This window comes from Equus przewalskii, chromosome 9, assembly GCF_037783145.1.
Source record: "Equus przewalskii isolate Varuska chromosome 9, EquPr2, whole genome shotgun sequence".
Taxonomy (NCBI): domain Eukaryota; kingdom Metazoa; phylum Chordata; class Mammalia; order Perissodactyla; family Equidae; genus Equus; species Equus przewalskii.
This window is the reverse complement of record NC_091839.1, coordinates 14,659,103-14,682,169: the sequence shown is the minus strand read 5'-3', so window position 1 is coordinate 14,682,169 and position 23,067 is coordinate 14,659,103. Positions and strand designations below refer to the sequence as shown.

The 23,067-nt window shown below is 45.8% G+C and overlaps 2 protein-coding genes across 2 annotated transcripts in view; both read left to right on the top strand.

The window, feature by feature from the left end:
- LOC103550909 (zinc finger protein 112) overlaps positions 1-23,067 on the top strand; it is a 101,576-nt gene that overhangs the window by 25,158 nt on the left and 53,351 nt on the right. The window lies entirely within an intron of this gene.
- On the top strand, positions 1,569-13,671 carry ZNF285 (zinc finger protein 285). Its single transcript, XM_070632898.1, is given in 5 exon segments — positions 1,569-1,757; positions 8,703-8,760; positions 9,932-10,058; positions 11,901-12,041; positions 12,044-13,671. Coding segments are annotated over 4 exon segments (1,788 nt in total). The 5' UTR covers positions 1,569-1,757; positions 8,703-8,745; the 3' UTR covers positions 13,549-13,671.

The following is a 23,067-nucleotide window of genomic DNA, read 5'->3' as shown; positions in this document are numbered from 1 at the left end:
AGTTTAGTGAGCTGATCTATACCAAATAGTTATCAATAACTTCCTTAGACCAGCCATAAGGAGTTAGGAAGAAAACTGGGAAGGGATCCCATTCACAGCAGCAGCGACAAAAACCCTAAACATTCAACAAATGAAATTTCAGAAGGGCAGGGATTTTTGTCTCCGTTGTCCACTGCTGTATGTCCAGTGCTTAGAACGGTGCCTAGCACATAGTAGGTGCTTGAAAAACAGGTATAACAATGGCCACAGACAAAAATTCCTGTCTTCATGGAGCTTAAATCCTAATAGGGGGAGGTAGGCAGTAAAGAAAATATGTAAGTAAATGATAGAAGGTGTTAAGTACTGAGACAAGGAACGTAAAGTGCCAGGGGCTGTTGCAGTTGTAAATAGGAGTGTCCCGTAGGCCTCGCTGAGAGGGACATTTGAGCAGAGGATAAAGAAGGTGAAGCAAACCTTGTGGCCATCTGGGAAAAGAACCTACCAGCAGAGGGAACAGTGATCAGGTTTGAGAGAGGGCACGCAGCCCAGCGTGGTTGGACCAGAACGGGCAAGCGAGAAAGTAGTAGAAGATGAGATCAGAGCGGAGGGGCTAAAAGAGAATAAATTAACTCAAATGTGGAGAATCTACATATTTATCACAAATATTATTGAGGAATAGTAAAGAAAACCTCCTCCTCCCCATCCAACAAAAAGACTGAGCATCTGCCATAATTAAGGATGACTCCCATCTCTGTGGTAGATCTTACTAGATTTTTTTTTTTTAATCACGACGAAACTGTAATGTCAAGACATCAAAAGAGGCCAGAAGAATTTCACTGTCCTCTTTATGTGCCCTAAGTTGCAGTGTCGAGCTGTAGCTGCGTGTTATTTCTCCAACTCCTGCCCGCTGCTTGGAGACCCCCGTCTTCACTTAGCAGTCTAGTCTGGGACTAGAGCCGGGCAAAGTGACTGCGCTCATCCATTTTTGGGGTACTTTTCTCCAGGCCAGAATTGTGAGCCTCTAGGGAAACCGTTATTCAATTTTCTTCTCCCCATTAGGGCACCAAAGAGAAAGATGGTTTCTTTAATATAAATCTTAAAGTGCTAAAAAAGCGTAAGTCCCAACAAGGGAGTCTTAAAGAAAATATGAAAACTTTACGTGTTTTCGTGATTTGTTGCAATACGTGTCTTCTAAGAGGACCCGCCAGACTCGTGCCCTTCCCCGGCTCAACACAGAAGCCGCTGGTCGTTAATTCTTTCTGCTTCTCCGGAGCTGGGGAAATATTACAGAGCTGGGTCCAGAGCCATGTGGGGTCTCAATTTCCAGAGACCCCCTTCAATAGAAACAAACCGTGAAAAAAAGTATTGAAGTAAATTTTAATTGAAAAATTGCCTGTTTATGCAATTAAAGGAGATGTCTACAGAGTAACAACCTATAAGGATTTTCACTAAAATGGTAACAAGTGTTCATTTTCCAGGTGGTAAGCTATTTAGTCTTCCTCCTTTTTATCAGGTGTGGAGAGAGACATGTTTTAATCATTATTAACATTCCACTGATATTTCATCGCTATTGTAATTATTACTATTTTAGATAAAGTGACAGAGCCCGGGCGGCACCAGATTTACCGAAGACCCCCGGGCAGCCCTCCGACGGCAGGTGCTGCCGCTGCCGCTGCCGCGCAGGGGCTTCTGGGGATTGTAGTCCACAGGCTCCCTTGCGCCTGCGCCGTGCGCCCGGGGGCGCGCGCGCGGTGGGCGACTTTGTTTGGGGAGCTGAGGTGAGTCGGCCTGGACCGCGCCCCGTTCGGAGGTGTCTCCGGTGATGGGGGTGGAGGATGCGCCGCTGTGACCCGGCCCTGTGGCCTGGAGTAGGAGGAGTTGGAAGCAGGGACTGGTGGCCGATGAAAGGACCTCTTCGGAGAGTCGGGTGATGGGGGCTCAGGCCCGGGCTCCCTGGGATCGAGGCGGGGAGCTTGGGCTGGGTTTGGGGGTTTTGACTCAGGAAGCGGCTCTGCAGGTTTCGGGATAACGGCTTGGGCTGTGCATGCCCGGGGTGGGGTTGGTGTCGGTCTTGGGACGTGCTTCTCTGGACCCAGGCGGGGCAGGGGGTCGCTGGCTCCGCTTTGGGGGTGCGGGTTTGGGCTGTGCGTCCCGGACTGGGGAGAGGGACTGGCTCGAGCATGAGAATGGGGGACGGCTTGGGCTGCTCATTCCGCGGCTTGCCTGCGGGGGGCCGATTCTGGCTCAGCACGTCCCTGGGTTCTCGGAGCCTTGAATTCTGTATGCTGCGCTGCGTCCTCGGCAGCCCTGACTCCGGCGGGGCGTTCTTGACTGCGGGGCGGGGGTTCTGGCCTCTGGACACGGGGGGCGGGGAGAGCTCCGACGGTGCATCCTCTCTCTAGTAATAGCTCTGGAGTCTGTCCCTGAATGCACTTTGAAAAGAACTGCCCCGAATTATTAACCCCACCCTCTCCTTGCACGCTGTGAACCAAGAAATGCGAACTTTGAGGATTACAAGACACACAGCGAATTGTAAGCTGCTAAATTGCAGTCAACAAGTTGGACATTTGAACGCTGATTCTGCGTTGGGTAAGATTAGAGAATTAATTCTTTTAGGTGTAGTATTAACACTGTAAAAACTTTTTCCCATCTTTTAGAGCTACATAATGAAGTATTTATGGACAAAATAATATGATATCAGGGATTTGCTTCAAAATATTCTATGAGTACGTGGGGACCAGCTGGTGGTGCAGTTGAGACAAGAGTGGCCACATGCTGGTGATTGTTTAAGCCATGTGATTGGTACCTGGGGGTTCCTTATACAGTTCCATCTACCTCTCTGTATGTTTGAAATTTTCATAATAAAATATTTTTGAAACAATTTTCCAGTTAACCAGCTAGGAAGTGCCAGGGGCGTAAAAAGGGTGGCTTTTACTCCTAGCTGCATGTAGCGTGTGGGGGCCAGACCTCGAGCATCCCCCCCTGAGACTAGACCCCGGTGCCTCGGGAATCACTGTGAGCTCGGAGGTGCGGTCAGAGCTTCTGGCCTTTCCATGGAATTTTGTAGTCTTCTTCCTTAAGGAAACTGATTATAAGTCTTTTGTGTTTTGTCTCTTGTCAACAGGCTATTTTTTTTTCTTCTATCTCTGTAAATATAGGTTCAACATCTCAAACCTAATTTTTCCAGAACTGAGCTCCTGATCCTGGTCTTCAAAACCTGCCCCTCCTGTGGTCTTCCTCATCTCTGTAAATCCTTCCAGTCGCTGAAGCCAAAGCCCCCACTGCTCTTTCTCTCCCACCCCTCGTGCAAGCGATCAGCTGATCCCGTTGGCTGTATCTTCAGTATAAATGCCGAGCCCAGTACCTTCTCTCCACTTCCACCTCCACGGCCCTGATCCAAGGCACCGTCATGCCTGCTACCTGCTCCCCTCATGCCACTGGTCATCCCTCCCCAACAGCAGCCAGGCAATCCTGTTAACGCCTGAGTTGGATCCTGCCCTCCTCTCTTTAAAATCCTCCCGTTGCCCCCATCTAATGCGAGTAACAGCCAAAATCTTTAAAATGGTCTCTAAGACCATCTACCATCTGGCCCCCGTTTACCTGTGTTTCCTCTCCTCTTGCTCGTTTCCTCACTCACTCCACTTTAGCCACATGCCCTGCAAGCTGCCACCTCAGGGCCTTTGCACATGCTGTCCCCTCTGTCTGGAACGCCCTGGGTACAGATATTGGTATCGCTCACTTCCTTCGTTAGCTCTTTACTCACGTCTCACTTCGGTGAGCCCCTTCCTGACCACCTGTTTCGCTCCCCACCCACCTTCCCCCATCTTTTTCCTCCACCGCACTTATCACATCTGTGTCTTCAGTGTCCAGATCACGGCCTGGCACACAGTGGGCTCTTAGTAAATACGTGTTGAATGAGGGAATGCAGTTCCTGTCCTCCCTCAGCCAAAGGCGGAAGGCAATTAAGCAGCCACAGTAGAGTGCTGATGGAAGTGCCAGCCATGTAGGTCCCTGCTGGGGTGTCCCGCTAGAATTCAGGTGTTGAAATCCTGGAAGGTGATTAGGTCCAATGGGATTGATGCCCTTGTAACCGAGGCCCGAGAGAGCTCCCTTGCCCCTTCCACCCTTTGAGGCCACAGCAAGAAGTCTGTTGTCCAGAAGAGGGCCCTCACCTATGATGCTGGCACCCTGATCTCAGACTTCTGGCCTCCAGAACAGTGAGAAATACATTTCTGTTGTTTATAAGCACCACCATCTGCAGTATTTTGTTATAGCAGCCCGAACAGACTCAGACTCTACCTAATGTATGAGGGGTTATCCAGGAAGGCTTCCTGGAGGAAGTAACATCTAAACTGAGACCTGGAAGATAATAGTAGTGAGAATAATAACAACACGATGTTCACACTCTTTAGCATGGCGTCCAAGATTTTTCAGGATTTGGCCCCTGGTGATGTTTCCAGCCTCATCTTAGCCACGCCGCCCTGTGGTTCTCTGTGTTCTGGTCCACCCCCATGTGCTTCCTGTGCTTTGATTGGACCACAGTATTTCCCACATCTGTCCTTTTGCTGGCACTGCCATTGTTGCCCCTTATCCTTTTCCTTCCTTGTCGGTTTGGAAGCGCCTGTTTCTTCAGGCATCTGCTACGGCTCAACTATCTTTTTTTTTTTTTTTTTTTTTGGTGAGGAAGATTGGCCCTGAACTAACATCTGTGCCAGTCTTCCTCTATTTTGTATGTGGGACACTGTCACAGCATGGCTTGACACGGATCCAAACCCACGAACCCCAGGCCGCAGAAGCAGAGTGCATGAACTTAACCACTACAGCACTAGGCGACCCCATGCCCTCTTTTTTCCTGAAGTTTTCCCTGACCGCCTGGACCTCTCGGGGATGCTGGCTTCCTGTTCCCTGTGCCTTTGTGCAGCTTTGTGGAATGTCTGCTCCAGCCCTTCTCTCCTTCCAGGGAATTCATTGGCTCACCTCTCCCCGCAGGTCTGCCCAGCCTTTAGTCAAGAACTGACTCTCTCTCTTATGTCTGGAGCACTTAGCAGGGAGCCCAGAGCACTGTAGCCCACCCCTGTCACCCCCTATTCTGTGCCAGGCGCTGTTCTGAGCACTTTGCATGTAATGACATTGAATCTCCACGATGATCCCGTGAAATAGGTTCTCTTAATGTCCTGCCTTGTGCCGATGAAGGACCGAGGCACAGGAGACAGTTGCCCAAGGTCAAGGGCACACAGCCAGTGAATGACGGAGCCTTGAACCAGGACAGTCCGACCTCAGAGTCTTCCTTCTCCCCAGCCGGCTCTGCTGCCTTCCTCAGAGCCCGCCTTCGACAGGCGGGTCAAAGATGATCTGTGTTCCTTACACTTTTGATCTCATGATCTGACCTCTTCACTCTGAGAATTAAATTTGGCAAAGGCTCAGACGTCTCCACTCATTCATGTATTTGGCACCTATTGCATGCAGCCGTGCCACATGTATGTGAATAATGCAGTCTCTATTCCTAGGGGGCACATGTTACAGGAGAGAAAGCAAAAAGTACCCGGAAAGGTTGCAGCGCATGTGAAAAGTGTTACAAGGGGTGTTGGTACAAGATCCTGTGGTCTGATCATAGAAGAATGGTCCCATGGTCAGGGGATGTGGGGAGGTCATTAGAAAAGTCCTCCCACAGTCCCATCGTTCAAAGTCACTTGAACTGGCCAGTGATAGGCTTTGTCATGTGCACGCAGCCAAGTCTCACTAGTCCTAGATTTGTGGACAGGCTTTCTGAGGGCAGGGCTGCAGTGCAGTCATGCAGGTTGGCTACTGCACAAGGGCACCACATCTAAGGTGTGCCATTCGCATTATAGGATACACAGACACACACACAGGCAACAGTCAAAGTGCCTTCTTCTAACAAAATCAGTATAATAATTTTCTAATAGCTGGAAGAAAAGTATCTTGAGAAAGGGATGCATTTTTTTAACTGGTGCAAAGGCAAATTAGAATGGACCAGGGACAGCCCTGTCCACAGTCCTGCCGCAGGCCCTCAGGGCTGAAGCTGGTCTCTTAGAGTCCTTTGGCTCAGATGCTCACGGCTCAGACGGACAACTTGGGCGCGACCACGTGACATTCACTGTCACACACACAGAGGAAATGCCCGTTATCCTGGTCCACACGGTTGCCACAAACGTCTGGAAGTGTTCGGGTTCGTCTCCTCGGCTCTGCAGCCTCTAGAACAGCTGGAGGGGGAAAGAGCCAGGAACCTGGCAGCGGGGTTTGGGGAAGGACTTGGAGCTTATGTTTCTGACCGTGCTTCTGAGCAATCGCGGTTCCGAATTCAGCGGCACCTTGACCTCTGGCTCCTCTTCCCCTAAAGAGGCTGATCTGGGCACCTGGTCTCCAGCCGCTGCAGTGACGCAGATCAGGGTGACGATCAGGTGGAGGGAGTGAGAGGCGCCTTTGTGGGAGAGAGCTGTGCGGACTCGGCAGGTGGGGAAAACGCAGGGAATTGAGGCAGTGTCTGTGTGGTTCCCCACCTCCAGCTCCACGCTCTGCCCTTCCACCGTGCTATTGCCCCAAGAGGCCGCCGTTGCCCTCTGGCCATTGGGCAGCCACAACAGCAGAGTCTGGAGAGAGGGCAATGGTGAGCCAGAGTGTCTAGCCCCCCAGTTCTCTCTCTGCAGGATTGTCACCAGCTGGCTGCGCTTCTCAGCAGAAAGTTACAATTCTTGTCATGCGGCCCTTTCCACGCAGCCCTCGGTCCCAGGCCCCAGAATTGCTCCGTCCCCTCCCCACTTCAGGCCGAGTGGAGTGCTGGCGCCTCCCTGTCACTCCCCAGGGTGCTGCCGGGCCCCTCTGGTTACACCCAGCCTGCACCATTGTAAGTAGTCTGTTTATTAAACTCCCCTCACATCCGATTGTGCCATCTGATTCCTGCCGGGTCCCTGAAACCAGAAGTGGAGGAACCCAAACCCCTTTCCACATACGTGTGGGTGCGTGTGTGTCTGTGTGTGCCTGTAACTCCACCTGTGCTGTGCCCGGCTCTTAGCAGAGAACAGATTCTGGAAGACAAGAGCCTGGTATCTTTGTGTCTTTGCACCCACATCCAATGTGTCAGAGCCAACTCTATTTATGCCTCCCTTACTGTCAAGAGTCATTGACTGACTCCTTGATCGGTGGTGGGGTCTTTAGCAGGCACAGCAGATAAACGACTGAGGCCTGGTTATTTCTTCAGGATTTATGGTTTTGTGACAAGGTTAGGAGGAATATATCTGGTAGGTTTTAACTAGTATTATAAAATGACGCGATGAGTGCTGTCCTCGGGAGTTGAATGAATCTTCGTTGGAGCCTGAAATAAGGGGCTTCATGCTTTCTCTTAAAGGGAGGAAAGGACGGGAGAAAGTCCGAGGATTTGCCAAAAACACATTTCATATCCTATTAACCTGAATTTGTAACGCTGTGCGCTGCCAGAGCTTGCAACTCAAAGGGTGGCTGGTGGACCGGTGACGGTTGGGGAACGAAATGTTACTGGTCTGTGAACTTGAGTGTCAGCGTTTAAAAATTTGTACAGCAATTTTAGTAATTGTATGATTGATTAATCTACTAATAAAAAAACACTCGGACTTGTAATTTCTATGCCTTCTCATTTCCTTTTTCTAGAAGTTTCTTTTTTACTGTATTCTACCAAAATGTTAGTCTGTGGCCCATTGAAAATACTATAAAACTGGTCCCTCTCTGTGGGTAGTTTGAGAAGCACAGCAAGAGGACAGAGATGTGGCTTTTGGTCTTGATCTTTTAGTCTTTGAGGTTCCCACAGTGCCTAAAGCAGCAATTGGATGCCATGAGTTTCTCCTCAAAGGCCAGAGGCCACTGTGTTTACAGGGTTTATCGGACAGAATCCCAGCAGGAAATAGATAGCATGGTCAAATAGGGTCACTTGAGAAGAGCTTGAGAAAGGGACAGTTGACAAAGGTGGAGGCAGGGTATGGTCGTCCACAAAGGGGATCGCGCTATCCCTGAGCTAGTCAAAGCAGGGTCACTGGTCCCAGGACCAAAGGGCTAAGGGAGCGAGCAGGTACCAGAACCTGGAGAAGGAGCTGTGGGATGAGGACCACTGACAGGCACGATGACCTTTGGTCAAGGGTCATGGAACGTGGCCAGTCCACAGCAATCCCGAGGAAAGCGCTGGGGGAATAAATACTCTGACTTCATTTTGTCCCTCCTCTGGATCCGCTGCTGGCTTTCCCCATTGGCTGAACCCAACCGGAAGTAGAGGACAAGGGAATCTGCTAACACAAGCAGCACAGAGAAGGGAGTTGAGCGGACACGGAGAGGCAAGCTTGCAGCGTTTCTGTCTCCCTGCCGCGGTTCTAGAGAGTTTCAACTCAGAATACTGTGGGCGTTTCCAGAGCAGCGAGCGTGCCTCATATGTCCTAGGTGTATCATCAGTATTTGCAAAAGTCATGGGAGCCCTTAGGATGGAGGTGATGTCAATGCATTCACAAGTCTGAGAAAAGGAAGAGAGCATGGCGGTTTTGACCCAAAAGCTTGAGGAGAGAGAGAGTGGAGTTACCAAAGGGTCTGGGATGACGGCAGTGGGGGAGGCCCGAGGAGGTGGGAGTTCAGTCTATCGAGAGCGAGAAGAGAGGAAAAGATACCGTGGGAGAGGAGAATGTGGGAGAAAATAGTACAGATAGGAAGGAACCGATATTCATTCACTCCTGGGTTCTTCTTCATTGCAGTCCCGCCTTCTCAGCATCCGGCCCCTTCCCAGAGGAAGACAGTATGCTTCAGTTCCAGGTAAGTTCAAGCTTCCTTTCTTTCTCTTAAATGCCATGTCCATCCTGAGGAGCTGGGGATCTCGATTTTCTGGAAGGGGCTCAGCAGTTTTGGAGTCACTGTGGTGTGGCAGGCCCTTTCCCTTGCTTGTAAGAGCTGTGTGAGGCAGGCGCTGTTCCTCCCTCTGTAGAAATGAAGAAAGACGCTCAGAGATGTCAAGATGGTTTGCCTATGGGTGCCTGTCCATTCATTGCTTGTCACGAGTCCACGTGAGAGGAGGACGGAAATCAAGAGTAATAGTTCAGGAACTTTGTCAGAAGCCACTTGACGGCCCTAACAACAACCTTTAGTGGAATCGGAGGATCTGGGACAATATTTCTAAATAGCAATCGAATTGACTGCACACTCCTATATATTCCAGTATGTATTTCTAAAAAGGAAATGGATTAATCAGATTACCAATAATTCTTTGGTATCCCCTAATACCCAGACAATAATCAGGTTTCCCTGGTTGCCTCAGAATTGCTTCTTTTTGGTATCATTCACATGTTCCTCTTTCCGCACCGTTTCCTGTAAGCGGGAGCGCTAGACGCTTGACCAGACTCAGATTTGAGCTGTTCCCAGAGTACGTCGCAGATGATGCTGTGTGCTAAGGGAAAGATGTTAAGAGTTTTGCGTTGATGTTGATTGGTTTATAAACTTGGTTTATTAATATTTTTGGACTGTCCTGATACCCGAATCCTATAGCAGTCTCTGCATGGGGTGGCCCAGCTTTGAGGGTGACGGGGGACATGGGGGTTTTGTTTTCCCAGGCTCTATGGTTGAGGCCAAGAAGGGAGAATGGGAGTAGGCTGGAGCAGCCCCCCCTCACACCCATTCCCCCTGCAGAGTCCATACCTCCCGGGCTGCGGGGTGTCTGCATGTCCTGGCTCACTCGCTCCAGCTCCACGTCCTCCCCCAGCCTCGCGGAACCCTCTAGCGCCCCGCAGTGTCCGAGCCTCACGCACAGCCAGTTGTCCAACAGGAAGCAGGATTTGCAGAGTCCCAGCGCCAGCATCACAGCACGTGGCTTCAAAACAAGGGTTGGGAGCAGAAAGACGACAACTTAAGGACTGGCACAGCTCCCAGCTTTGCCTTTTTTCCAGTGGCCCTTTGTGGGGACGATTGATGTGGCGTGTGCTTGGTGTTGTAGGAACACGTGACCTTCAAGGATGTGGCCGTGGTCTTCACCGAGGAGGAGCTGGCGCTGTTGGACGAGGCCCAGATCAAGCTGCACCGAGAGGTGATGCTGGAGAGCATCAGGAACCTCGTCTCAGCGGGTGAGCACAGCGACACCTGTCAGCAAGCATCAAACCACTGGTCCCGTTGCCTTAAATGATCAGCTTCAAACCAGAGAGAATATTCCAATGGGAGCACAAAGGGGAACTGGCCACTGGAGAGAAAATGCCTAAGAGATGCACGTACAATGAGAGCCTTGCAGTTAGTGAGTTTTATCAGGTAAGTGTGGGCCAGTGTCCCTTGGGATGTGCTGGTCAGAGAGCTGTCTTCCACCTGCACCGCGCCCTTGGGCCTCTGATGCAGTTAGCAAGCCCACCCCGCCCCCCTCACGTGTTTGGGCTCTTGTTCTTTCCTCCTGTTTCTCAGAGTGAGATTGAGAAAGTTCACACGGTGCCAAGGGCCTTGGTCCCTTGCTTCCTTCTGGAGAAACCCCTGTGTTTGGGACAAACTCGCATGGAAGGAACCAAACCGGGATCCGTCATGTAGGAAGTACAGTGTAGGTGTCAGCTCGCTTGCTTGTAAGTCTCCAGCCTCCTTGCAATTTCTCAGAGGTCCACACACGGATATGTATGACCTCAGTTGAGTTCATAAGATAGTTGCTGTTACCATTCCCCTTTCACGAAGGAAACAGCTGAGGCACAGAGTGGAGAAGTAACTTGCCCGTGACCACACGGCTTGTAAGAAGAACGAGGATTGGAACCCTCCCAGTCGGGCTCTAGGCCCTGTGTTTTTAGCAACTATGTGAAACTGAGTACCACTGTGCCTATATGTTAGAGACACAGGCTCCTCCGAGAATGGCCTAAATCAGGATGCTGCCCCACTGGAGAGTCCTGAAATCAACTTACTGTGTCGTAGCCAGTAGTTTTTGCAAAGCAAAATAGATTAATGGACTAGAACACAAAAGAATTTGTCAGAGGACCTTGCACCTAGTAAGGTTAGTGTCAGCTGTTAGACTGTTTTAGTTAACAGTCTGTGTCTGTCTCTGTGTCCTGGGTTGCAGTGTAAATGCTTTTTTTATTATAGGTACAGTCAAAACAATTGGAAAACCGCTGCTTTAAGCCTGTTCTGGGTAGCTCAAAGTCCCCCTTTCTGTGATACCACTGTATGAACTAAGGTCACTCAATAGAATGACTCAGAAACTGCCTTGAACAGGAAGCAGGGACCTAAAAGGGGAGACGTTCAGGAAATGGATTGCAGGATCTCGGTGAACTTTCTCTGTCCCTGGAAGCCAGAGAACCTCAGGGAAAATAGCGAGGATATCTCTTTAAGCTTGTCTCAAAGGTGTACATGGGCCTCCCCCACTAACTTCAGGACCACCTTTCACAATGTTATCCCCATTTCAATCCCCACTGCTGCTTTAGGCTCACCATGTACAGTTGTGCAGGTTGTACACAAACATTCATGACAGTTCTACCCATTAACAGTGATGTGAAGGAAAAGACGTTATCAAGAGGTCTTGTTGCTTGTTTCTACAACCTTATACAGCATCTTGGAACGTCCTTGTGATCCTTTGTGTCTCTCACTATGTCCAGCTCTCCAATATTATGTATTTTATATATATACATTTATTCCACGTGAATTGTATTGGATCCCTTACCTTTTGTAGCAAGATGATTAAATGATTAAAGGCTTTTTATTGACTATTCTTATAGCAGGGAGGTGAATTTCTTCCTTTATAAAGTCTTCCCAAGATTTCTTTTGATTTCCCTCCAACACGTGTTTTTTAATCGGCAGCTCATAGATCAGAATGACCGTGGTCCCAATTGTTTCATATACAAAAGGAAGCCAGTCACAACGTCCTACCCCATCCTAGTGCGTTTTCTCAAAACCTCTGGATAGACGATTTACGTGTTCCCTTAGCCAAATTCTCTTTCTCCTCACAGGAGACGGGATTAAAAACAGCGTTTCGAATCTTCAGGAAAAAGGGTTGAGTTACCTCTCGCGAGAAATGCTCTACTGTTGGCAGATTTGAAAACAAAAGATGGGTGGATTAATTGTGACTCAGGATTATGTCACGAACCTTCAAGGAGATGTCCCCAATGTTTAGAAGGAGATGTCTCCCTCTGTGAAGAGTGGGCAAGAGCGTCTCTTCAGATTTCTGAAAGTGAAAACTGTGTAATAAATGCCATTAATTTAGAAAACCAAGATGGCGCGGCTTGGAAAGGCTTGACACAGACCCCAGAATCTTGGAGGAAAGCCCCCGTAATGACCGAGCCCCAGAGTTCTCAGGGAAGATGGAAGAGAATTCATATGGAAGAGAAATCCTGTGGGTGTGCTTGGTGTGAAGACAGCTGCCATGGGACCTCACGTGATGGAGATGATTCCCAAGAATGTAAAGGAGAGGGACCTTATGCATACACTGCCTGTGGGGAAAACTCGGTTATGAAGTCAACCGTCCAACAGCAGAATGTGGTCCACGCAGTCCCAGAGCCTTTGAGATGTACTAACCATGGAGCGGGCTTCACAGAGGATGCGAATCCTTATGGTCGTCACGGCGCTCATAGAAGAGAAAAATCTCATAAATGGGATGCGTGTGGAGGGGACTTTAGTCTGAGCTCAGTTGTTATTGCTCATTATCCAACACCCTCAGATGCAAAAGCGTATGAATGTCAAGAGAGGGCTAAGGACCCCAGACAGAGTTCAGACCTTCCCAGATATCAGAAGGGGCCCTTGGGAGACAAGCCCTAACCATGCATTAAGTGTGGTAAGGGCTTCAGGCGCAGCTCCTCTCTTCGCAACCATCACTGCGTCCACACCGGGGAGACTCCCTACAGATGTGAGGCGTGTGGGAAGGGGTTTGGGTTCAGGTCCCTTCTTTGTATTCACCAAGGCGTGCACACAGGGAAGAAGCCCTATAAATGTGAGGAGTGTGGGAGGGGCTTCAATCAGAGCTCCAATCTGCTCGTCCATCACCGGCTCCACACCGGGGAGAAGCCTTACAAATGCGGCGAGTGTGGGAAAGGCTTCAGCTCGAGCCCCATTCTTCACGTCCACCGGAGGTCGCACACAGGCGAGAATCCTTACAGGTGTGGCAAGTGTGGCAAAGGCTTCAGCCAGAGCACCCACCTTCACATTCACCAGAGGGTCCACACAGGGGAGAAGCCCTACATGTGCGGCGTGTGTGGGAAGGCGTTTGCATACCGTTCAGTCCTCCAAACTCATCAGAGAGTTCACACAGGAGAAAAACCGTACGCGTGTGAAGTGTGTGGGAAGGGCTTCAGTTATAGCTCCTATTTTCACTTACACCAAAGAGATCACACCAGAGAGAAACTGTATCGATGTGACGAGTGTGGCAAAGGCTTCAGACAGAGCTCAGATCTTCACGTCCACCTCTGAGTGCACATGGGAGAGAGGCCCTATAAGTGTGGAGACTGCGGGAGGGGCTTCAGCCGCAACTCGTATCTTCTCGCTCATCAGAGAGTGCACACGGGCGAGATGGAATATCCGGGTCGTGAGCATGGCGAGGGTTTTAGTGATAGCGCAGAGCTTCTTGCTCATCAAAGACTGCTCCAAAGGACGGAAGCATTATGAAGGGAGGAAGTCAGGGTTCCATCAGGAAAACAGAAGCTGCTCTCTGTCCTCCAGGTGACAGAGGCTTCCTCGGCCATTGGGAGGGCCGGGGGAGGGACGCACAGGGACACTGCCACCCGCCATGTCAGCCCACAGCACGGAAGCAGGTGGTTCTCCAACATTCCAAGAAACTACTGTGGATCTCGAGAACTTCGGCAAAGCTGCCATCAACCGTCGTGTGCTCCGGTGGCAAAGTAAGTGATTCTTGACAAATGGACGGTTTGTGGCAATGGCAGTAGTTCGAGGTCAAATTTCCATGAGTGGGCATGCCCTGGAAGGAGATCCTAGTTGGGATGAGTAGGACCTCAGTCCACCCAAAGGCTTTAGTTGTCTATTTTTGGAGAGTCTCTGCTAGAAAGATATTCTCTGTATAAAGAACATTCGAAAGTGTGCTCAGCAATGAAACCCATGTGATTCACATGGTGGGAATATTAGCCCACACTCAGGTTTCCAGGTCCATTAGATGCTCTAAACGGGAGAGAAGCTCTATAGAAGTGACAATTTAAGGGTGTGGCAGAGACACTGCTGTGTGTTCCTCACACGGGTTCTGTTTGCTGTGCCCATAGGAAGACTCCATTTCGCAGCGACCCTTGCCTTAAGAGTGGGTCCACTTGAGTGAGTTCCAACCAATGGCAGGTGAGCAAAAGTGATAGGAGCCACCTCCAGGCCTGGCCCTTAGGAACATCTCGTGACGCCCTCCTGGCTTCTCTTTCCTGTCACAGTGACCTGGAGGCTGTTTGTTCCAGACTGGATTGATGGAAGGTGCATTCTCCCCTGTGTTGGACTTTTTTTTTTTTTTTTTGAGTAAGAAATAAACGTTTATTGTGTTACACTCCAGAGATTTGGGCGGTTTATCTGTTCCTAGCATCGCAAAGGCTAAACTGACTAGTACAGAGGGAGATAACAGCAACATTTCACAGTCACTGGAGTCCGCATAAGAAAGCAACGTTGCAATTCAGAGTTCAAAACTTTTCACCTTTAAGGCTCTGTGTGGCAGTGCAGCCACCTAAAGTGATGTGGAGAAGACTTCTTCAGGAAGAATCTTCATTCTTTGTGTGTACATAAAAGAGAAACGTTCCCGGTGATGTGCATTGAGTAAAATTTTACCAAAAGTGCAATCTTTAGACAGAAGAAATCCCGTGCAGCAGAGGAACTCGATAATGTGTAATGGTGGGAAAGTTGGTGAGCTCACACCTTAAAGGCAATAAAAAAAATTAGCTAGAATAGGTGTCCTGCTAGGAGTCTTAATAAAGTTAATTAAGTAAAACTAATATTTGCCAAAGTGAGTAACAATTTTGTTGTTAGTGCTGTCAAGTGGATCCCAACTCCTAGCGATCCTGTGGACAGCAGAGTGGAACCCTGCCCGGTCTTTGTGCACCATCCTCTCCCCTTCTGGCACTCCATCAGACATGCTCTGCTGCTATTCATAGGGTTTTCATGGCCAGTTTTTTTGGAAGTGGGTGGCCAAGTCCTTCTTCCTAGTCTGTCTTAGTCTGGAAGCTCCACTGAAACCTGTCCGCCATGGGGGACCCTGCTGGTGTTTGAAATACTGGAGGCATAGATTTCAGCACCACAGCAACACGCAGCCACCATAGTGTGACAACCGACAGATGGGGGGTGTGGTTCCCAGACTGGGAAACAAACGTGGGCCAAGCAGTGAGAGCCAAATCTTAACCACTAGACCTCCAGGGCTGGCTGAGTTAACAATTTACAGAAAGCCAAAAACGTTCATCGTCAGAAGCAGACATCATTGCTCCTCAGCAGTCTTGTTTAGTGATGGGTTTTTATAAGATGCTCATTTAGTCAGGTTCTTTCCAAAATTATGATTTCATTTAGGATTATAGATGGATTGGGGAAGAGGCGATATCTCGACAGTATCTTTATTCATCTTCAATAACAATGCCCTTTTTGTATCTTAGCGATTTGTGGGTTTCTTCATTTGGATCATATTTTACTGTTAGTTTTTCTTACATTATTTTTTCATGCTGGTCATGGCTTGTATACAGAACAGCCACTCAAATGCAAATAAAACCATCCGTGAGGTGTCGCTTTCTTACTGATGCTGGGGGGCAATAGTGAAAGACTGACAAAACTCAGTGTCAGCAAGGGAGTGGGAAAAAATCAGCATTCTTATATAAATTCTTATATAAATAAAAGGTACAACATTTCTGGAGAGGATTTTGTGTACATTTATCAAAGTGTATAATGAGCATTGTCTTTGAACCACTAGTCCTACAGCTCTGAATTTATCTTTAGGACGTAATGGCACAAGTGGGAAAAGATGGAAAGGACTATCAGAATATTCAGAGGAATATTCAGAAAGGAATCTCGTCCAAGAATATTTGCCGTAATAAAACTTGTAAACAGTCTAAAGGTCCACGAATGAGAGATTGAGTCAATTATGGCATCCCCATCTAATGGAATAATATGGCACCACTAAAAATGATCTAGACCGATAAAAATTTTCATATATTGTTTGAAGAAAAGAATCAAGTCGTAAAAGATCAAGTATGATCCCTGACTGATAGACAAGATTTTTTGGGTGCACATCAGCGCTGGAAACCATCGCCCTCCACCACTCTACACTTCGCTTTGCAGTGTTGTTTCAAGGACTATTTCGAAGATTTCACCCAGTTGGGAATATGACTAAAGTAGGAAATACTTGCCCCAAATTATTTTCCCTTCTCTATAATTCAGAGGCTTGAGAGAACAATTTTGTTATTAGACATAGCAACTTTTATACAATGTTTTTTCATAATGGATTGACTGTCGAGCTCATGACAGGGAAGGTGGGTTGTTTGGAGAAAGCAAGTAATGGTGGAAGGTTGTGAGGTTGTGCTTTGGAAGGAGGCTGCCAGACATGGAAGGCAATGGGCTGCCCTATCACTAGGCGGTTGCTACAGTCTAGCTCCTTGCAGGGGTAATTACTGCAAATGGACCAGGAGGAGACCCAGCTATCGTCTCACTGGATGACCTTCCTTGTGTCTCTGAGCTGATCATGCTACGTCTTGGGCCAATCCTTGACTTGCTGAACCTTATCCTGTGTGCTTCCTATGTAACTTAAAGTTTACTGAGCTACTGACCAGTAACTGGCACTTCAGAAGTGGCAAGGATTGCAGTTAATTCTAGGGGCAATGTGCCAGTGACCAATTTGTTGCCTTTCAGCTCCAAATTCACCCTTCCATACATACTCCATGATAATGAAAGACATCCCTCTGAGCAGTTCTCCTTGGCAGTAAACACCATGTTAAGCTTTCTCAGAAGTGGGTGCTGGAGGGAGATTGCAGGAGGACAGGGTCTCCTGCTGTTCGTAGCAGCTACATGGTCAGTCATCAGTGTGGCTGTGGGGACGTCTGGTCATGCTCCGCACTAGCTACACGCCCAGAATGCACAGTCCCTTGGTGACCTCATGGCTCTGGCCTGTTGATCACATTCCCACGGACCTCTGGACAGGGACCCTCATGGACTCCAAGCCTTCTACCCACACAGGCACACCCGTTCCCTCTGCACATCCAGGTACCTGGCCACTGGCTGTGGTTCCTCTGTTCCCCAGGTAGATGCCATTCGCTCCCCTCCGCCTTCTGCATGCCCATGCATCCCCCCACCAGTTAGCCTGCCTACAAACTACCTACATCTTAGAATGTTGCTTCCTGCTTGACCAGTAACCAAGGACCAGCTCTGACTCAGGCCAAACAGAAACTTCCCTGCCATCCAGTAGGCTGCAGCTACACTTTCTTCATAAAGTCTGAAACCCAGCCCTGGAGAGATAGGGTTCCCCTTCCAAGTTTGTCCTTAGATACTCTCCCTCAGTATTAGGGTACCATATAGAGTTTAAAAATAGTGTACAGTTACTCTTTTAAAAAAGTTTAATGATTCTTTATATTAAACTTCTGTTTAAATCATTGTGTGGTTCCTGTCTCCTTATTGGACCCAGACTGATAAGGTGACAACTGTAATTGCTGTTTCGATGGGAGTTTGCAGTCAAAGAGTACAGTGAGTTTCATGTAATTGAACAGCGATGAGGGAGAAAATACAGGAAATATGCTCCTTGACTGTCAGCCTTTTGCATGATAGTTGCAGACATTGAGGGCTTGGAAGAGTGGCCTTAACACCTACAGGCAAACTGGAGACACGATCAGAAACCAGGTGTGGAAGGTCTTGGTGGACAGAGAGCTGTTGTAGGAGATAAAGTTCCATCTTGATGAAATTATTTACTATCAATAAGACGATATGACTGTGGTAAAGGGTAAGTCAGAGGTGAAATTCAGCATAATCCTGGTTTACTATTTGCCAGGGAAAGAATCTTTTGGGGTTCAGAATGGGTGCAGCTTTTCCTCAGGATAGAGACCAGCCCCTCAGCCTCGATGGAAGTGTCACAAACAATACTCCAGTTTGGCAAGGAGAAGCCCTTGCATATCACATGTAGCTTATTTATTTATCAGCTTGATTGGGGTATAATTGACATAAAAAAGGTTGCACATATTTAATATATAAAATTTGATGAGGTTGGACATATGCATACACCTGTAAAACCTTCACAACAATCAAGGTAATAGACATATCTATCACCTCAAAAGTTTCCTTCTGCCCTTTCGTTTCTTTATTTTTCTGTGGTGAGAACACTTAACGTGAGATCTACTCACTTAGCAAAATGTTAAGTGTATAATACAGTTTTGTTGACTTTAGGCACTATACTGAACAGCATCTCTAGAACTAACTTACCTTGTGTAATTGAAGCTTTATTCCAATTGAATAACAACTCCCCATTTCCCCTCCACCTGGCCCTAGTACCCACCATGCTATTCTCTGCTCCCACGAATTTGACTATTTTAGGTACCTTGTAGAAGTGAAATGATGCAGTAGCTGTCCTTCTGTGACTGACTTGTTTCAGTTAATGTCCTCCACACACAAAAGAATGAAACTGGAGCCCTATCTTACACCATCCACAGAAATAAACTAAAAATGGATTAAAGACTTAAATATAAGGCCTGAAACCATAAAACTCATAGAAGAAAACAAAGGGGGAAAACTCCATTACATTGGTCCTGGCAGTGATTTCTTGGGTACGACACCAAAAGCACAAACAACAAATGTGGGACTACATCAAACTAAACAGCTTCTGCTCAGCAAAGGAAGCCATCAACAGAATCACAAGGCAACTTATGGAATGAGAAAAAATATTTTCAAACCATATATCTGATAAGGGTTGTTATATAAAATATATGAGGAATTCCTGCAATTTGATAGCAAAAACGAAAACAGCCATCTGATTTTAAAATGGGCAAAGGACTTGAATAGACGCTTCCCCAAAGATGTACAAATGTCCAACAGGCATATGAAAGGATGCTCAACATCATTAATCATCAGTGACATGCGAATGAAAACCACAGTGAGATATCACCTCACAGCAGTTAGGATGGTTATTATCCAAAGTTAACAAGTGTCGGTGAGGATGTGGAGAATTGCAACTCTTCTATACTGTTGGTGGAAGTGTAAAATGGTGCAGCCTCTACGGAAAACAGTATGGAAGGACCTTGAGGGCATTATGCTAAGTGAAATAAGTCAGAGAGAGAAAAACAAATACTGTGTGACCTCACTTATATGTGGAATCTAAGAAACAAAACAAAAACAACTCAAGGATACAGAAAACAGATTGGTGGTTGCCAGAGGCAGCAGGTGGGGAATGGGCAAAATAGGTGAAAGGGTCAAAAAGTAAAAACTTGCAGTTATAAAATATGTAAGTCCTGGGATGTAGTGTACAGCATAGTGATGATAGTTAATACTGTATTGTATATTTGAAAGTTGTTAAGAGAATAGATCTTAAAAGTTTTCGTCACCAGAAAAAAATTTGCAGAATAAATTACCTAGGAATAAATTTAACCAAGGAGATGAAAGACCTGTACACTGAAAACCATGAGACATTAATGAAAGACATTGTAGAAGACACAAAAAATGGAAATATATTCTGTGCTCATACTACCCAAAGCAATATACAGATTCAGTGCAATTTCTATCAAAATTCCAGTGGCATTTTTCACAGAAATAGAACAGTCTTAAAATTTGTGTGGAACCACAAAAAGCCCTGAATAGCGAAAGCAATCTTGAGAAAAAAAGAACAAAGCTAGAGGTATCATGCTCGCTGATTTCAAACTATGTTACAAAGCTATAGTAATAAAAACAGTAGGGTACTGGCATAAAAACAGACACACAGATGAATAGAATAGGATAGAGATCTCAGAAATAAACCCATGCATATATAGTCAATTAATTTACAACAAAGTAGCCAAGAATATACAATGGGGAAAGGATAGTCTCTTCAACAAATGGTTTTGGGAAAACTGGAAAGCCACATCTAAAAGAATGAAACTGGGCCACTATTTTATACCATACACAAAAATTAACTCAACATGGATTAAAGACTTAAATGTAAGACTTGAAACCATAAAACTCCTAGAAGAAAACATAGGCAGTAAGTTCCTTGACATCGGTCTTGGTGATGGTTTTTTGGGGTTTAACACCAAAATCAAAGGCAAAAAAAGTAAAAATAAGCACATGGGACTACCTCAGACTAAAAGCTTCTGCACAGCAAAGGAAACCTCAACGAAATGAAAGGCAACCTATGGAATGGGAGAAAATATTTACAAGTCGTATATCTGATAAGGGGCTAACATCCAAAATATAGAAAGAACTCGTACAACTCAATACCAAGAAAATAAACAATCCAATTAAAACATGGACAGAGGATCTGAATAGACATTTTTTTCAAAGACATATAGATGGCCGACAGGCACATGAAAAGGTGCTCAGCGCCGCTAGTAATCAGGGAAATGCAATTCAAAACCACAGTGAGATAGGACCTTCCACCTGTTAGCATGGCAGTTATCAAAAAGACAAGCTATAACAAATGTTGGTGGAGAAAAGGAAACCTTTATGTACTGTCGGTGCAGCCAGTATGGAGGTTCCTCAAAAAATTAAAAATAGAACTACCATATGATCCAGTAATTCCACTTCTGGGTATTTATTTGAAGAAAATGAAAACATGAATTTGAAAAGATATATGAATCCCCATGTTCGTTGCAGCATTATTTACAATAGCCAAGACATGGAAACCACCTAAGTGTCCACTAATGGGTGAATGGATAAAGAAAATGTGGTATAGATGTACAATGGAATATTACTAAGCCATAAAAAGAAAGAAACTTTGCCATTTGTGACATGGATGGACTTTGAGGGCACTATGCTAAGAGAAATAAGTCAGACAGAAAAAGACAAATACTGTATGATCTCATTTATATGTGGAATCTAAAAACACAAACGAAACCGATCTCATAGATACAGAGAACAGATTGGTGGTTGCCAGAGGGGGAGGGTAGGAGGTGAGTGAAGTGAGTCAAAAGGTATAAACTTCCAGTTATAAATAAATAAGCCATAGGGATGAAATGTACAGCACAGTGACTATAGTTAATAACACTGTGTTGTGTATTGGAAAGTTGCTAAGACGGTAGATATTAAAAGTTCTCATCACAAGAAAAGAAATTTATATAGCTATACATGGTTGCTGATGTTAACTAGACATATTGTGGTGATCATTTCACAGTATATACAAATATTGAATCATTATGTTGTATACATGAAACTAATATCATATCATATGTCAATTATACCTCAATAAAATTTTTAAAAAATTTGTAACCATCTGTCTTGATGGATGTTAACTAGACTTATTGTGGTGACCATTTCCACATATATATAAAATCATGTTGTACACCTGAAATTAATATGTTATAAGTCAATTATCTCTCAATAAAAAATATGAAAAAAAGAAAGAGAAAGCTGGTGAGTTACAATAACTTTATTTTTATGGCCTTTTATACTTTTCAAAGTGTTGTTCCATACATTATTTTGTTTTGTCAATTTTATTCAATTTGTAAATGCAATCTGTAGATAAGAGATCATCAAACCTGAATCAAAAAGTCTCGAAGAATCCTGCTAAATTTGAACTTTTAACTCAATAAGAATTCTATATAATTATTCCAGCTCTGCATCAGAGCGGTCTGAATTAACAAAGTTCTGCTCTATTGTAGTTAGAATAGACCTGACAATTTTATGGCCACTTTATATCCCAGAGTGTCGCTCACACATACACTTAATAATAAATACTGTTTCTTCACACAGCAGCCTTTGTCATAACAGAGCATCCCACTTTAAAGAAAAAAAGTGACAATGTCAAAAGCTGATAAGCATGTAGAGAAACGGGAACTCTCATACATTTCTTTAGGGAATATAAAGTGGTGCAGCTACTCTGGAAAATAGTTTGGCAGTTCCTTAAAAAAACTAAACATAAACTCTCCATACAACCCAGCCACTACACTCATGGACATTTACCCCAGAGAAATAAAAACTTAAAGGCACAGACACACACACACACAAACCTGTACGTGAATGTTCTTAGAAGCTTTATTTATAATAGCCAAACACTGGAAACAACCAAAATGTTCCTCAGTGGGGAAATGGTTAAACAAACTCTGGGACATCCATAGCCTGGAATAGCACTCCGCAATAAAGAGGAATGAAATTGATACACACAATGGCTTGGAGGAATCTTGAGATCATTATGCTGAGTGAAAAAAGCCAATCTACTGTATGATTTCAGTTATCTAACATTCTCAAAATTACCAAATTATAGAGGTGGAGAACAGATTAGTGGTTGCCAGAGACTATGGATGGTGGAAGAAAGAAGAATGGGTGTGACTACAATGGAATAGTTTTGCATCTTGATTGTGGTGGTAGTTACACAAATCTACACGTGTTAACATACAATTACACATGCTCATTGCATCAATGTAATTTTCTGGTTTTGATGTTTTATTATAATTACAGACCACATAACCATTGAGGGAAACTGGGTGAGGGGTATTTGGGACCTCTTTTTACTATCTTTCAACTTCATGTGAATCCATAATTATTTTATAATGAAAAGGTTAAACAATTTTTTAAATAATTTGATGCTTAGGATTTCTATAGAGGATTTTATTTATTTTTGCTAGATTTATGAGTAATACAGGACCAGGGAGCGAGTTGACTTGGACCTGGGCTTGAATTGCTGCCAGGTTGGGTCTACTTCCTATTCACCCTTACTCCTGGGGTGCAGTTGTTTGGAGTTTCAAGCACAAACCCCATGTGTTTTGCTTGTTTCTTAATTTTTTAACCAGAGTCATTCCATCCCATCTTTGGCAGGTCCTGAATCCAAACTGTTTGCTTCTCAGGCTTTTACCTTAAGGAATTTACAAATTACCCCCTAGATAAAAGTGGTCTCAAATGCCTAAATTAGCTTGATGGATTTCCTTCCCAGGATACCTAGGTCTTCCCACCAATTCTTCACTACCTTTCAAATTCTCTGATAGCTTGAGAAGGATGTTCATTTTCTCCATCAGAAGATGGCTTCAGATTACTTATTAGATGAACACTGGGCTGGATGGC